Genomic DNA, 13,103 nt, shown 5'->3' with positions numbered 1-13,103 from the left:
TGTAGTGGGAGAATGCATGAAGACAAAGGTTCCTCTCTTGATCATCCCAAGCACAGATATGACTAAGACTGGCAATTACAAGAGGAACTGGAGCTAGTGGAGGTAGCTGATTCTTTGAGAAAAACCCAGGATAGCAAATCAATTTCCACTGAACTGTAAACAACTCATTTCAGTAACAAACCATGACCCTCACTCCTTCTCCTTGCTAATGCCAAGAAGAGGAGGAGGATCATCTTAAGGGTATGGTTCTTGAAGGAAACCTCATTTGAGGTCCATAAAGAGGTTCATCAATGTCCAAAAGAACACTTATAAGGTTTCATCAAGGCATTAATGATCGAGGCATTAAGGAGTGTAACACCAATATCTAAAGCTTATTATACCTGATAAGATCAGTAAGATGAGGGTCACCTAGACAACTTGTGAATATAGAAAAAAGACTGCGCTATACCATAAGAATCTGTGTTGTGTTGATGGATAGATTCTCTGTGCTGTGACAGCAAGTCTTGCCTCTTCTGTAATCTCCTGGGCTTGGCTGCCAAAAGGTTGAGTAGGCTGCTGAACCAAGACCACCTAGGGTCACAGGGATTATTAGAATAAGCCACTACAGTAATACCTCGTACATTCGTGAGGTTAGGTTCCAGAACCAGTCGCGGATCAGGAGGAATCGCGAATGTTTGGTACGAGTCACTAAAAATGCTAATAAATACTTATTCCTTGGGTTTAAAACCTAAATATGACCCAAATCATGCTCTCAAAGCACTTTAATTTCATTTAAAAGTTAGCTTAATACATTACCCTTAAAACGAGAAATAAATGTTGATGTAAAAATAGAGTACAGTATCGCCTAATGGGTATTTGCCACACTAGCGCATTTACAGTACGGTACATGTATACTAATATTACCCCTGTACTAATTTATTGGCTGCCGTTTTCTTTTGCACTCACAGTAAGGTAAAACCAAGTAACAAATGGGACTGTAAACTTAATGACTGACGTTTTCTTTGTCATTGTCAGGAAGGTAAACTAGGTAAACTTCCTATGTCACAGAAGTCATATAACGAAGGTACAATTCAATAAAATAAAGAAAACATGTACATAGAGGGTACCAATGAAAATTTCACGAATCCGTGAATTTGCAAATCCAGAAACGCGAATGCACGAGGTATTACTGTACACACATATCTGAATTTAGTGGAGAACAGCAGAATTATTTTATAGGTGGGACAGCATAAGCATCCTAATGATCCTATTTCAGATCGAAAACATCAAATCAGGCTCTCTGGTCTGACACTGTTTAGACATAAAGAGCGAGTTTTTTGTTCATCTTTTAGCAGATAAGTACAGTACTGTCCACCCCCACAACTAGCTGGTGCACTAACCATTCCATGAGGACCACTGAGCCCCATTTGGACAGACTGTTCAGCAGGATATTCCATTGCCAGAAATATGACAGACTCTGTGAGAGATCTCCTCTAGGACTTTCCATTCAAGAATGTTCCAGACTTCCAGGTGATGAGAAGAAGCATGTATGCCTAATTGATTACTGAATTACACTCATACTGACATATTGTTTGAGGTGATCATAATGCAATGACTCCCAAGGCTGAATGGTTAGAAACACTGCCCACAATTCTAGGATGTTTATATGAAGATCAGCTCATCCTCAGACCATAGTCACTTAAGGACAAACCCTTCTGGCTCCAGTTGTGCACCCCTTCCCAAATATGATGTGTTTAAGTACAGAAAAAGTGTGGAATTCAGGGGTAGGAATCTGAACTCTCATCAGAACTGGTCCAGATCTAGCCACCCAATCATATAGTGAAGATAGGTTTCCTTGGGGATCCAAGATGATAATGGGTCCCTGAATGGTCATCAGTTTACTAGGACCTAGAACTAGAGAGGGTATGACTGAAGTCTCGCTATGGGAACTAATTCCATAGCCATGTTCAAAGTTCCCATGAGAGAGAACCAATGATGGGCCCATGCATCTTGCCTATTAAGACCCGCTATGAGTTCCAGAATCTGCATAATCCTGGCTTAGTGGAATGCAAATCCTCTCCTGATTACTGAGGAAATTCACCCATACTCACATAAAGTCCTGAGAAGGGTTGAGGTACGTGACTCTAGGTTGTGGATTAGACCAAGACAAGTCTCTGCATACCAATATAGGGAAAGGTCCTTCAGAAACAAATCTGTGTGAACACTGTGCATCAACCAGTTGTCAAAATACTGGTGGATGGGGACCCTGAGGATCTCAAGCCTGCTACTATTATCCCCATTACCTTGGTAAAGATTTGGGAGGGGTGAGGTGGAAGTGAAACTGAACAGGACATATCAGATTTGAGAAACCTCTTATACAAGACAAAACCAGAAGTATTTCATTTGAGATGGGAAGACAGAAATACAAGATCTATGGAGATTACGCAATCATAGGACCTGATGGTGTTCCTGACTCAGTATGTGGATGCACCCTAGTCCAATGGGAGGATCCTGAGGTGCCAAGCTGTGGAAGGCACTCAATAACTGGACATGGTTCCCAACTACCAGACCAAAAGAAGGGACAGACCATCTCTTATTCTGCTGGTGGACTCTTGGAACCAGGAAAAATTCTGTACAAGTGTGGAAGCAGCACAAGGTCTGAACATGTGTGGACTGCAGAAAGTCTCATTAGACTGTAAAGACTCATAGTGTCCTCCAGCCCAGAAGGTTTGGACATAGGTCTGGTGGAAGAAGGTAGCCAGCTTAAATCACCTCCTTATCAAATGACCAGAATGCCTCTCAAATGTCTAACTCAACAGGTGGGAAGGGGCAGGTGACCCTAAGGAAGGAGAGAACCTGCCAGAGCTGGCTCCCTTGGGAACTCACAGAGTCTGCTACGATGGAATGGACATCACAGTCATTACACCACTTCTATGCCAAGACAGGGCCATTCTTTTTGATATTCCCCACTGGGAAGAGAGATAATGGATGTTTTTTTGTTTGTTTTAATGTCCTGTTTCTCTGTACAGGGGGGTAATAGGACTAACCATACTAGCTGTCTTATAAGGTGAATGAAACCAAAGTTCACTTCTTGACTGCCCTGGAGGAGAGTGTTGGGTTTTCAGTCTCTTTTTGTTTTTTTTAAAAAATGGATGTAGCCAGAGGTGAGAGCAGATTCATGGCCTGTCATGTCCCACACATATTCAATGGGAGTAATTGGACTAACCTCACTAGTTGTCTTCAGAGGTGAAAGAGAATGTAGATACCTCTGTGACTGCATTGGAGAAGAGTGTTGGCCTTTTTTGTCCCTTTTGTTTCTTTACGGATGTAGCTAAATGTGAGAGAGCAAATTCATGGCAAGTCATGTCCCCAACACATTGGAACCAAGGCATACATATCCATGATGTCATGGAGGAGAAAAGTGATTTACTACTCTATAGCAGGTGTCCCTACATCCAGCAGAGATGAAACTGAAACACTGGAAGGTAGTGGGTGGCGGTGGATGCTGATCCAATCCCATGCCATTGACAGATGATCAAAGCCTGACTCCCTATACTCACAGGGACTGGACGGTATCATAGACAAAGTGTGGGAATCAATCCAATCCCTATCCCCAGAACAACAATCAAAACCCTGTGTTTAGTGGCCCAAAAAGAGCTGCCATGACTAGCAACATGTACTCAAAGACCAGTGGCTAGTAATGCCTGGTGTATGGTCTAGCAACAAAAACCTAACAGACAAACCCACCTCAGTTCTATCCCCCCCCCCAAAAAAAAAATTGCTTCTTTTTCCTGTTGGGGAGGTCTGACATACTTATATCAGTCACTACTCAGCTTACCGTGGGACCTGAAGAAGGTACTGTATATTTATGTGGTAAGACGTGACTCACTATCATGAGTGGGTGCTGCTCATTCCTATCAGGAAGTCACATTTACTCTCAGGCCTTTTCCGTCCCTTGGACAGGCCAAGGATCTATCCCTCACCAACACAGACAACACCATATCAAACATTAGGGGTCTCTATCCTTTTGGTCATCTCTGAACCATGGAAGTTGCTCTTGGTTTCCACTTTGCAGAAGAAGACTCAGTAACACAGACCCTCCTGTGAAAGAAGGAATTCATCCTGAGATGAAGAGGAAGATGACATTCCTTCCTCTCCCGATAAATGATGCAACTTGTTGCCTAGTCCCACACATTATCCGACCAAAGCAACAAATCAGGCATCCATCCATCCATGCACAAGCACTACACAACAAAAAGGTGGGATGCTCAACAAGGGGTCTCCTTATGTTCATATCCACTCACAACTTCAAACACGTTGCTGCATGAGAATAAAATGCAAAACTATAAACAACCAGAACTAGAAAAGGGCATAAGATCCTATGGCCTGGCACTGGTACTATGAAGGGGAAAAATTAACAGAAGCACCACTTCACTGAGCGAAGCACAATATCCTCCACTATTACAAAAAAAGAGGGAAGAAAACAAAATTAATGCAAGGACTGGGAAGAAAATATACAAAAAGAACAAAGACTAACCAAAAATACATTTAACAACACAACCACAGTTAAATCTGTAAGAGCATTTTGAAGTGTGAGATTAAACAATCAGTTCAAAGAAAAAGAGGAAGGGTATGACTAGAGAGTCAGTCTGGAATCATATTCTTTTCAATTCTGGGCCTTCAGATTGTTACTGAAGAAGGGAATATAAGCTTGGACTGGTGACTCAGTATCCCAGAAAAAGGAAAGCAATGCAATAGTAGCTGGTACTATATTACTGCTATTAAAGTGTGCACATGATAAATATACAGTACTTGTAATATTTGTGAAGACACAATGTTGTATTCAATTTTGAAACTCTGGAGAATTTTACAAAATCAATGAATAAGATCTTAACAAATAAGGTCTTTTTATTTACCACACAAAAGGTTTCAACAATATTTTTCTCCAGATTAATGAGCTGGAAAATAAGACAAATTTTACTTTAAGATGGCATTATGTAAATTAAGGTAGTAGCAAATCAAACTTTTCAAAATGGTTTATTCATCTAGAGGTCTAAAAGTTATACCCATATCACAGATGGTTACTGTACGGGGTACCTATTTACTGTACTGTGAAATGTCTTGTGAATTTTTATGCAACAGTTTAGGAGGAGGTGTGGTTATGGAAAGATGACTGGCCAGGCAGACAGATGATATCACAACAATATCCATGATCAACTAACTGTTCCTCTTTCTAAAGTAATTTGAAATCATAAGAGCAAACCTCTTCATATTACAATAACTTATAAAGTCTGCCAATGTGTACAATTGGTGCAACTGATAATAATGAAATCTGAATTAGGAAATTGGCTTGGATTACACTTCATACTGCAATAACTTATGATACCTGCCAATGCGTACAACTGGTGCAACTGATAATAATGAAATGTGAATTGGGAAACTGACTTGGATTACACTTAATACTGCACATACTTATGAAGATTGCCAATGCATACAACCGGTGCAAATGATAATAATGAAATGTGAACTGGGAAATTGACTTGGATTACACTTAATACTGCAATAACTTATGAAGACTGCCAATGCATACAGCTGGTGCAACTAATAATAATGAAATGTGAACTGGGAAACTGACTTGGATTACACTTCATACTGCAATAACTTATGAAGATGCCAATGTGTACAATTGATGCATATGATAATAATGAAATGAGAATTGGGAAACTGACTTGGATTACACTTCATACTGCAATAACTTATGAAGATGCCAATGCATACAACTGGTGGAAATGATAATAATGAAATGAGAATTGGGAAAGTGACTTGGATTACACTTAATACTGCAATAACTTATGAAGATGCCAATGCATACAACTGGTGCAAATGATAATAATGAAATGTGAATTAGGAAATTGACTTGGATTACACTTAATACCGCATACTTATGATGACTGCCAGTGCATACAACTGATGCAAAGGATAGAAATGAAATGTGAATTGGGAAACTGACTTGGATTACACTTTACAATGCAATAACTTATGACGACTGCCAATGCATATAACTGGTGGATCTGATAATAATGAAATGTGAATTGGGAAATGACTTGGGTTACACTTCATACACTTTGCATGAAACTTTAATGTGGCATATTAGACTTGTGAAAAAATGCAATGATGCAATTCATACTGATAATGCATGCAATCATTGTAAGTAATATGTTTCTCAGATATTTGTAATCATTTGAACTTACAACACAAGCCTTACAGGAACCGAGATGCAGAAGGATTGTGCAAATGCTCAAAATATAGTAGATACTAATTTTGGATATTTACCTATAACATCCACATGAATTTCTGCAATTTCAAAGAAAGGCTGAACTTTTTCCCGGTAGATTTTCTCCGCCTTTTTGTGCCCTGCTAATGGGTTTATAAATACCAACAAACGTCTAGGGCGGTTAAAAGCTGAAATATGAAAAATATGATTTCCTATTGTACTGGACATGAGATAATATGAAAAATATTATTTCTTAGTGTATTGGGCATGAAATAATCTGAAAAGTACTATTTCTTAGTGTATTGGGTATGAGATAATATGAACAATATTATTTCTTAGTGTATTGGGTATGAGATAATATGAACAATATTATTTCTTAGTGTATTGGGTATGAGATAATATGAAAAATATTATTTCCTAGTGTAATGAATATGAGATCAAATCATTGTAAACAAATACATCACATTTTACAATTAGATTTATTGCTATTGTTATCAATAAATTCATTGCAGATATCTTCTTTTAAAACATTTCTGTAGAGTAGTGACTCATATATAAGTGTTTTAAATTTATAATGATCTATCCCTCCCTCTTTTGCAGAAGACACATACACAGATATGACAGATAATGTGTTTTGTGGAATGTGGTGTCTCACTAGCAAATGGTACAAATAAGTAGTGATCTGTCCCCACCCTCTTTTGATATATAATAAAGGAAATATGACAAAAAACATGTTTTCCATAGAATATGGTATTTTAACTGTAAATGTCAGGTCTGATAAAATCCAATAGCCACACATCCTGGAATATTCATTTTTAAAGTCCAACAAGTAAAATTTGTCAAGGCATTAGTCTGGGACAAGTGCTTATTTCCTATTTAAAAACAAGTCAGGTAAGAGCAAAAGATGTCAAATATAATACCAGTGAGACAGAAAAACTAGGTAGATTATGTGGCAGAAAAACATGTCCAATACAATACCAGTGAGACAGAAAAAGCTAGATTGTGTGGCAGCAAAACATTGTCAAATATAATAACAGTGAGACAAATTTTCAGTTACATTGGACTGATACATGTACTTATCCATGGTTTGAATCATGAAGGAAATATGTTTTGTAGTTATTACAAACAATATCCCAAACTGAAACAGGCTGGAAATTAAGCAGATGTATTTGTCAATGGAAATGACAAATTCAGGATCGAACATATCATGTCTCATTACAACTCTGGACTTCCTAAATCCTGTTTTCCACCTGGACCTGGATCTCCCAAGTCCTGTTTGCATGTAACTAGTCGCCATGTGCAGAAAATCCCTGAAGTTCGAGTTAATGACACGCCACTAGGAAAGGACATATGAATGAATTGAAAAATATGAAGGTTGTCTCAATGGAAGTCTGCACCCTACCCCTTTGTGGAAAACAACTGTCTGATATGGAAATGCTCTGTGCACTCCAGAAGAAAGGCATTGATTTTGGTGTTAATTATACTTATAAGAACAGACTTGGGCTATGAGACTTTGTACTGTCATTTGACCATGACTTGAGAGGAGTTAGGGAACATCTGAATTCCAGTAAATTCTTTTTCATTCTTGCTGATACAAGTACTGATGCTTCTGTAGCAAGCTAAAGATATGGTGTATTTAAGATACCTTGACAATCAAAAACAAAAATTAAGCCTTTTGAGGAAACAAATATGTTGTACATTATTTCATTTGTTCTTTATATGGATTAAAGTGCATACATCTCATTAGTTCTAGGCCAGTTAATGAAATTTTGGGAAAAGTGAATGCAGAAAAGTTGATTAGCCCTGACGATGCAAGTAATGATCTATCCCCCTCTCTCTGATATAGACACATGACTAGATGTCACAGAACAAATGTTTTCTGTGAAAAAACGTCTCGCCTACAATGCTGGTCTGCATAGAACAGGACAAAGAATTCCAGTTATCTCCCTTATTCCCTTTTCCGGCTCAACAATTTAAAAATTTGACCATTAATTTAGATAATCTAATTCAAATCCCTATTAAATCATCAATCTTTGTGTCAACTAGTCAACTATCCAAGAGATACCTCTGTGTATTGGATTATTCAATACCCAATCAGTAGGACCACTGGAAAAGCGCACAGAAATAGTTAATTTTATCAACAATCAGAATATCAACGTCTTTTTGCTGACAGAAACATGGCTAAAAGCATCTAGTGATGAGCCCAAGAGCACAGATCTAACGCCCATCAGTTATTCATCAAGTCGTTCCCCCGCCACTATTGTGGAGGTGGAATTGTTGTCATCACAAAGAATTCCATGATCAAACATTTAATCACACTACAACTTTCAATTTCTACCACACATCGTCTGAACTAGAGCAAACCACACTCACACTGGAACAAAGGTTAGTCCATTTTTTCTGCCTTTACCACCCTCCTCTTAGTAGAAAAAACAAGTTGACTGAATCTCTCTTTTTGGAGCAGTTTCCAAATCTCTTGGAGTATGGAAATTCAATAGGTGGCAATCTGATTATTCTTGGAGATTTTAATTTTCACTTGACTGTCCCTGACACCCAAACACATAAAAGCTCCTAGATTCCATTAATGTTTTCAACCTCAAACAGTGACTTAACCAACCCACCCATAAACATGGTCACATTTTCGACTGGATTCTTCATAGACCTGATGATAATATTCTATGTTCCTCCCTGCAATCCCACGAACTTGCAACAGATCACCTCTGCATTATATACCATCTTGACATATCAGTCCCTAACCCTCCACCTTTATTTGAGACTAAGAGAAACCTCCGTATGATAAACAGAACCAAACTAATGCATGACATCCAAGCAAACCTAACAACTTGCCTACCTCCTACAGCAAAACAACTCGATAACTGCCTGCGTTCATTGCTCGACAAACATGCCCCAGCCACCAAGTGCAGATTATCAATTCAAAAGTGTTCTCCATGGTATAGCAGTGTTAGAGACCAGCTTCTCACTGCTAAAAAGAGACCGCTGTAAAGCTGACAGGCTTTGGCTTTCCACCAGACTCACTATTCATAAGCAAATCTATGAAGCCGCTAAGAAGAATGTTACATAGTCCATGCAGCGAAATCAGCCCACTACAGTACTAAGATCATGAAAAGTTCCAGCTGCAAAGAGCTCTTCGTGATTACTAACAAGCTCATGTTAAGGTACAAATGTACACCACTTCCAACTACCTTCTCTCTAGTCGACCTTCAAGACCTGTTTGCAAATTTCTTCCATGACAAAGTACAAACCATTAGAGATAAGCTTGACAACACAATTTCAATTGACTCGTCGTCACCATACAGTTGGGATACAGAATTTGAACGGCAACCATTAGCAGCATTTGAACCTGTCTCTATGGATTTTGTACGTACAAACCTGATGAACAGTGCACCAAAGTCATGTGAACTTGATCCAATTCCAACGTCACTGCTGCCTGAGTGCTTACCTCCAGTATTGCCTTCACTAACTGATGTTATTAATAACTCTCTCTCATCCTGGGAATTCCCATCATATTTCAAAACTGCATTGTAAAGCCTCTGCTGAAGAAACCAACACTCGACCATAACGATTTAAAAAAAAATACCACCCAGTTTCTAATCTCCCATTCATAAAAAAGATCTTAGAAAAGTTTGTTCTATCCCAACTTGCATCTCATCTGAATTCAAACAGTCTTTTTAGCAATGTACAATCTGCATATCATCCTTGCCACAGTACTGAAACTAATTTTCTAAAAGTAGTTAATGACATTCTCTCTGCTTTGGATAGTTGAAAGATTACAATCCTCACCCTTCTTGATTTGCCTGCAGCATTTGACACAACAGACCATGATATATTACTTCACCGTCTCCAGCATGTATTTGGCATTCATGATACAACACTCCAGCCCAGTTAATCTATGTTGTGGTGTTCCACAGGGGTCTGTTCTTGGACCTGTTCTCTTCATTCTATACACTCAGCCGCTCTCAAGTGTCATAGATCATCATCCAGTGTCTCACCAATTGTACGCTGACAACACCCAAATATACAAATCTAGCCACCCAACTGAAGTTGATGCTACCATCCAAGATGTAGAGAGGTGCATTTCTAACGTGAAATCATGGATGACATGTAACAAGCTACAGACAAATGATGATAAAACTGAGGCCATTCTGATAACAACACAGACTTTCTCAGTCACATCTTTTACCTCAAACAATAAATATCAGTAACTCCAACATTAAATTCACACAGTCAGTACAAAACCTAGGTGTCACTCTGGACAGTACTCTCACATTGCACCAACATGTCATGAACACATGCAAGGCTGCATATCTTGAGCTGAGATGCATCAGCTCCATTTGCAAATATCTTTCAGTTGATGCCACTAAAACACTTGTATTTTCATTAGTAATTTCAAGACTGGACTATTGAACTCAATTCTGTCTTAATATCTACTTCAGAAACTTCAAAACACAGCTGCTCAGATCATACTTAGAGTACCACAATAAGAGCACACCTCCCCGCTGCTCTGTACCCTACACTGGCTATCCATTCGATCCAGAATCAAACACAAAATTTGTTCTCTGTACTATGTTTCACTGACAGACTCCAGTCCAACATACCTATCCGACCTCACCCATGTGTACACACCAGCAAGATACTTACGCTCATCTTCTGACAATCGTATACTCATTATTCCCACTATAAAAACTATGTCATGTGGACTGAATTGCCCACTGAACTCAGACACAAAGACACAGTGATCCCATTCAAGAGTACTCTTAAAACCCACTTATTTCGACTGCAAGAACAAACTTAAACACATAATAATGTTCCCTACCTTAAATATTTTCAGCATGTTTTTGTTTTCTAATTGCATGTTGTTTGTTTTCTGTAATAGTATCATTATATATGTTTTTTATGTTATAGGTGTTGTCTAATGTTGTAAAGTGCTTAGAGCTTCTAAATATTAGGTGCTATACAAAGTCCTCATTATTATTATTATTTTTATTATTTGTATCACCTGTAAATGGTGTTGTGATGAAGTAATTTTCTGCGTATGCAGGTGAGAAAAACCTCAGCAGACTGATCTGAGGTCAAAGGTTGCGCACATACTAATCTTATCTCATAAATTTAGCTGGATACAGGAAGGAGTGTTAGATTAGAAGTCACTTTCAACAACTTTAACATCTTAACACTACAAATCTATTGATTTACATGCAACTAGAATAATGTCAAGACAGCCATGTTTATATTTGTACAGTAGTTTCTTTTTATCCAAGCATTTCATAACTAATCAAGAGCATACAAATCCACTGTACAGGAAGCCAGTACAACTAAAAGTTATTATCAGACAACCATCTGTCGCAAAAATGTAAAAGCCTGGATGGGCAGCTGAAAAATATTACTTAAAAAAAAAGGTCATGTAAAAAAATTGATAATTTTTATAAACTTCCCATCAATAAACATTTGAATATTAACTTATCCCTCTGGCTATTGAAAGCAGGGTGCCCATATTATCTCGAAATAATTCTGAAGTCAAAAAGCCAAATTAATGTACAGGATATCCAATAATAGTGCTCCTGAATATTTACAATCACTATTCCAGTATAGGCTACCTGGCAATACTCCCCACCCGTGGTCCATGTCTACCAAACAGTATAAAATTCCCAAACCAAAAAAGGAATTGTTTGAAAAAAGTTTCCAATATTCTGGAACTTTGCTCTGGAATAGCATTCCAGTTGACATTAGCAATGCCCACTCTCTTTCCTTCTTCAAAACCCAATATATTCAGTACCTTTAAAGATGTAGCTAAAATAAATAAATTCCTTTGTATGAGTGCCTCAAGGTAAATTAGTTATTAGCTAATTGTGTTACCCTATTTAAATAAAGTCATTATTATTCAGTGTATCCTCTAGGGGTGCAAGACTGAGAGTCAAAAATTACTTTGGTATCAAAACTGGGGGTCAAATTAAAAATGTGGTGGTCTCTGAAGCGCAAATGAGAGTAAAGGGAAACAGTGATTATTATTATTATTTTAAGTTGTATATTGGGTAATTGCTATCAGTGAGTGGCCAATAGAGGTTACCTGACCTTATCTTTGCCACTATCTTTATGAAAATGACATGACTTTGTTGGGAGGCAATCTTCACCAATTAAATCAAATGGTAAACTCAAAAACCTTGGCCTTGGCAGGGGCAGGTAACTAGTTCATTGGTATATAATAACACAATATCCTTTTTAACATGCCGCAAAGCAGTTTGATACCTTTACAATGTACATATAAGTACAAGATGAGGTTAATATATATATATATATATATATATATATATATATATATATATATATATATATATATATATATATATATATATATATATGTTGCCTAGTGTGTGTGTGTGATTTGGATTTTCAACACAGCTTTAACAATTTTTCAGTCATATTGCTATGATGTCTGCAGTGTGGCAGTTTATAGTGATGTCTAGCACTGTAACATCATGCCACAGACATGTAGCATCATGTACCACCCAGTCACATTATCCTGACACAAGACTGATGAGTCCTAACACTAACCTCTTAATGCTGAGCACCAAGTAAGGCAGCTGTTAGTACTAGCTTTATAAGGCTTCTGTATGACTCAGCCGGGAATCAAACTCACAACCTCCCGCATCCAAGGCAGATGCTTTAACCACTAGGCCACCAGAGTGGTAAGTTGCCTGGTATGTGTGCGTATAAATCTGTATACATGTGCTTATATGTAAACATGTAAAGATGCAAGAATTAAAGAAACATTAGGATAAAATATTAATCGGTTTGCAATACAATGATAACATGGGTAAACAGGGCAGATTTCTCT

At 37.9% G+C, this 13,103-nt stretch overlaps 1 protein-coding gene across 1 annotated transcript in view; it reads right to left on the bottom strand.

Annotated features, from left to right (window-relative positions):
* The window catches only part of LOC149788595 (ceramide kinase-like), an 82,400-nt gene that overhangs the window by 58,013 nt on the left and 11,284 nt on the right, over positions 1-13,103 (bottom strand). The window contains exon 3 of the mRNA XM_089974646.1: positions 6,313-6,441. Coding sequence (XP_089830772.1) covers positions 6,313-6,441 — 129 coding nt within the window. The remainder of the gene's footprint in view (positions 1-6,312; positions 6,442-13,103) is intronic.

This window comes from Sinohyriopsis cumingii, chromosome 11 (genome assembly GCF_028554795.1).
Source record: "Sinohyriopsis cumingii isolate HCF-2022 chromosome 11, ASM2855479v2, whole genome shotgun sequence".
Taxonomy (NCBI): Eukaryota; Metazoa; Mollusca; class Bivalvia; order Unionida; family Unionidae; genus Sinohyriopsis; species Sinohyriopsis cumingii.
This window is presented reverse-complemented; position numbering and strand designations above follow the sequence as displayed.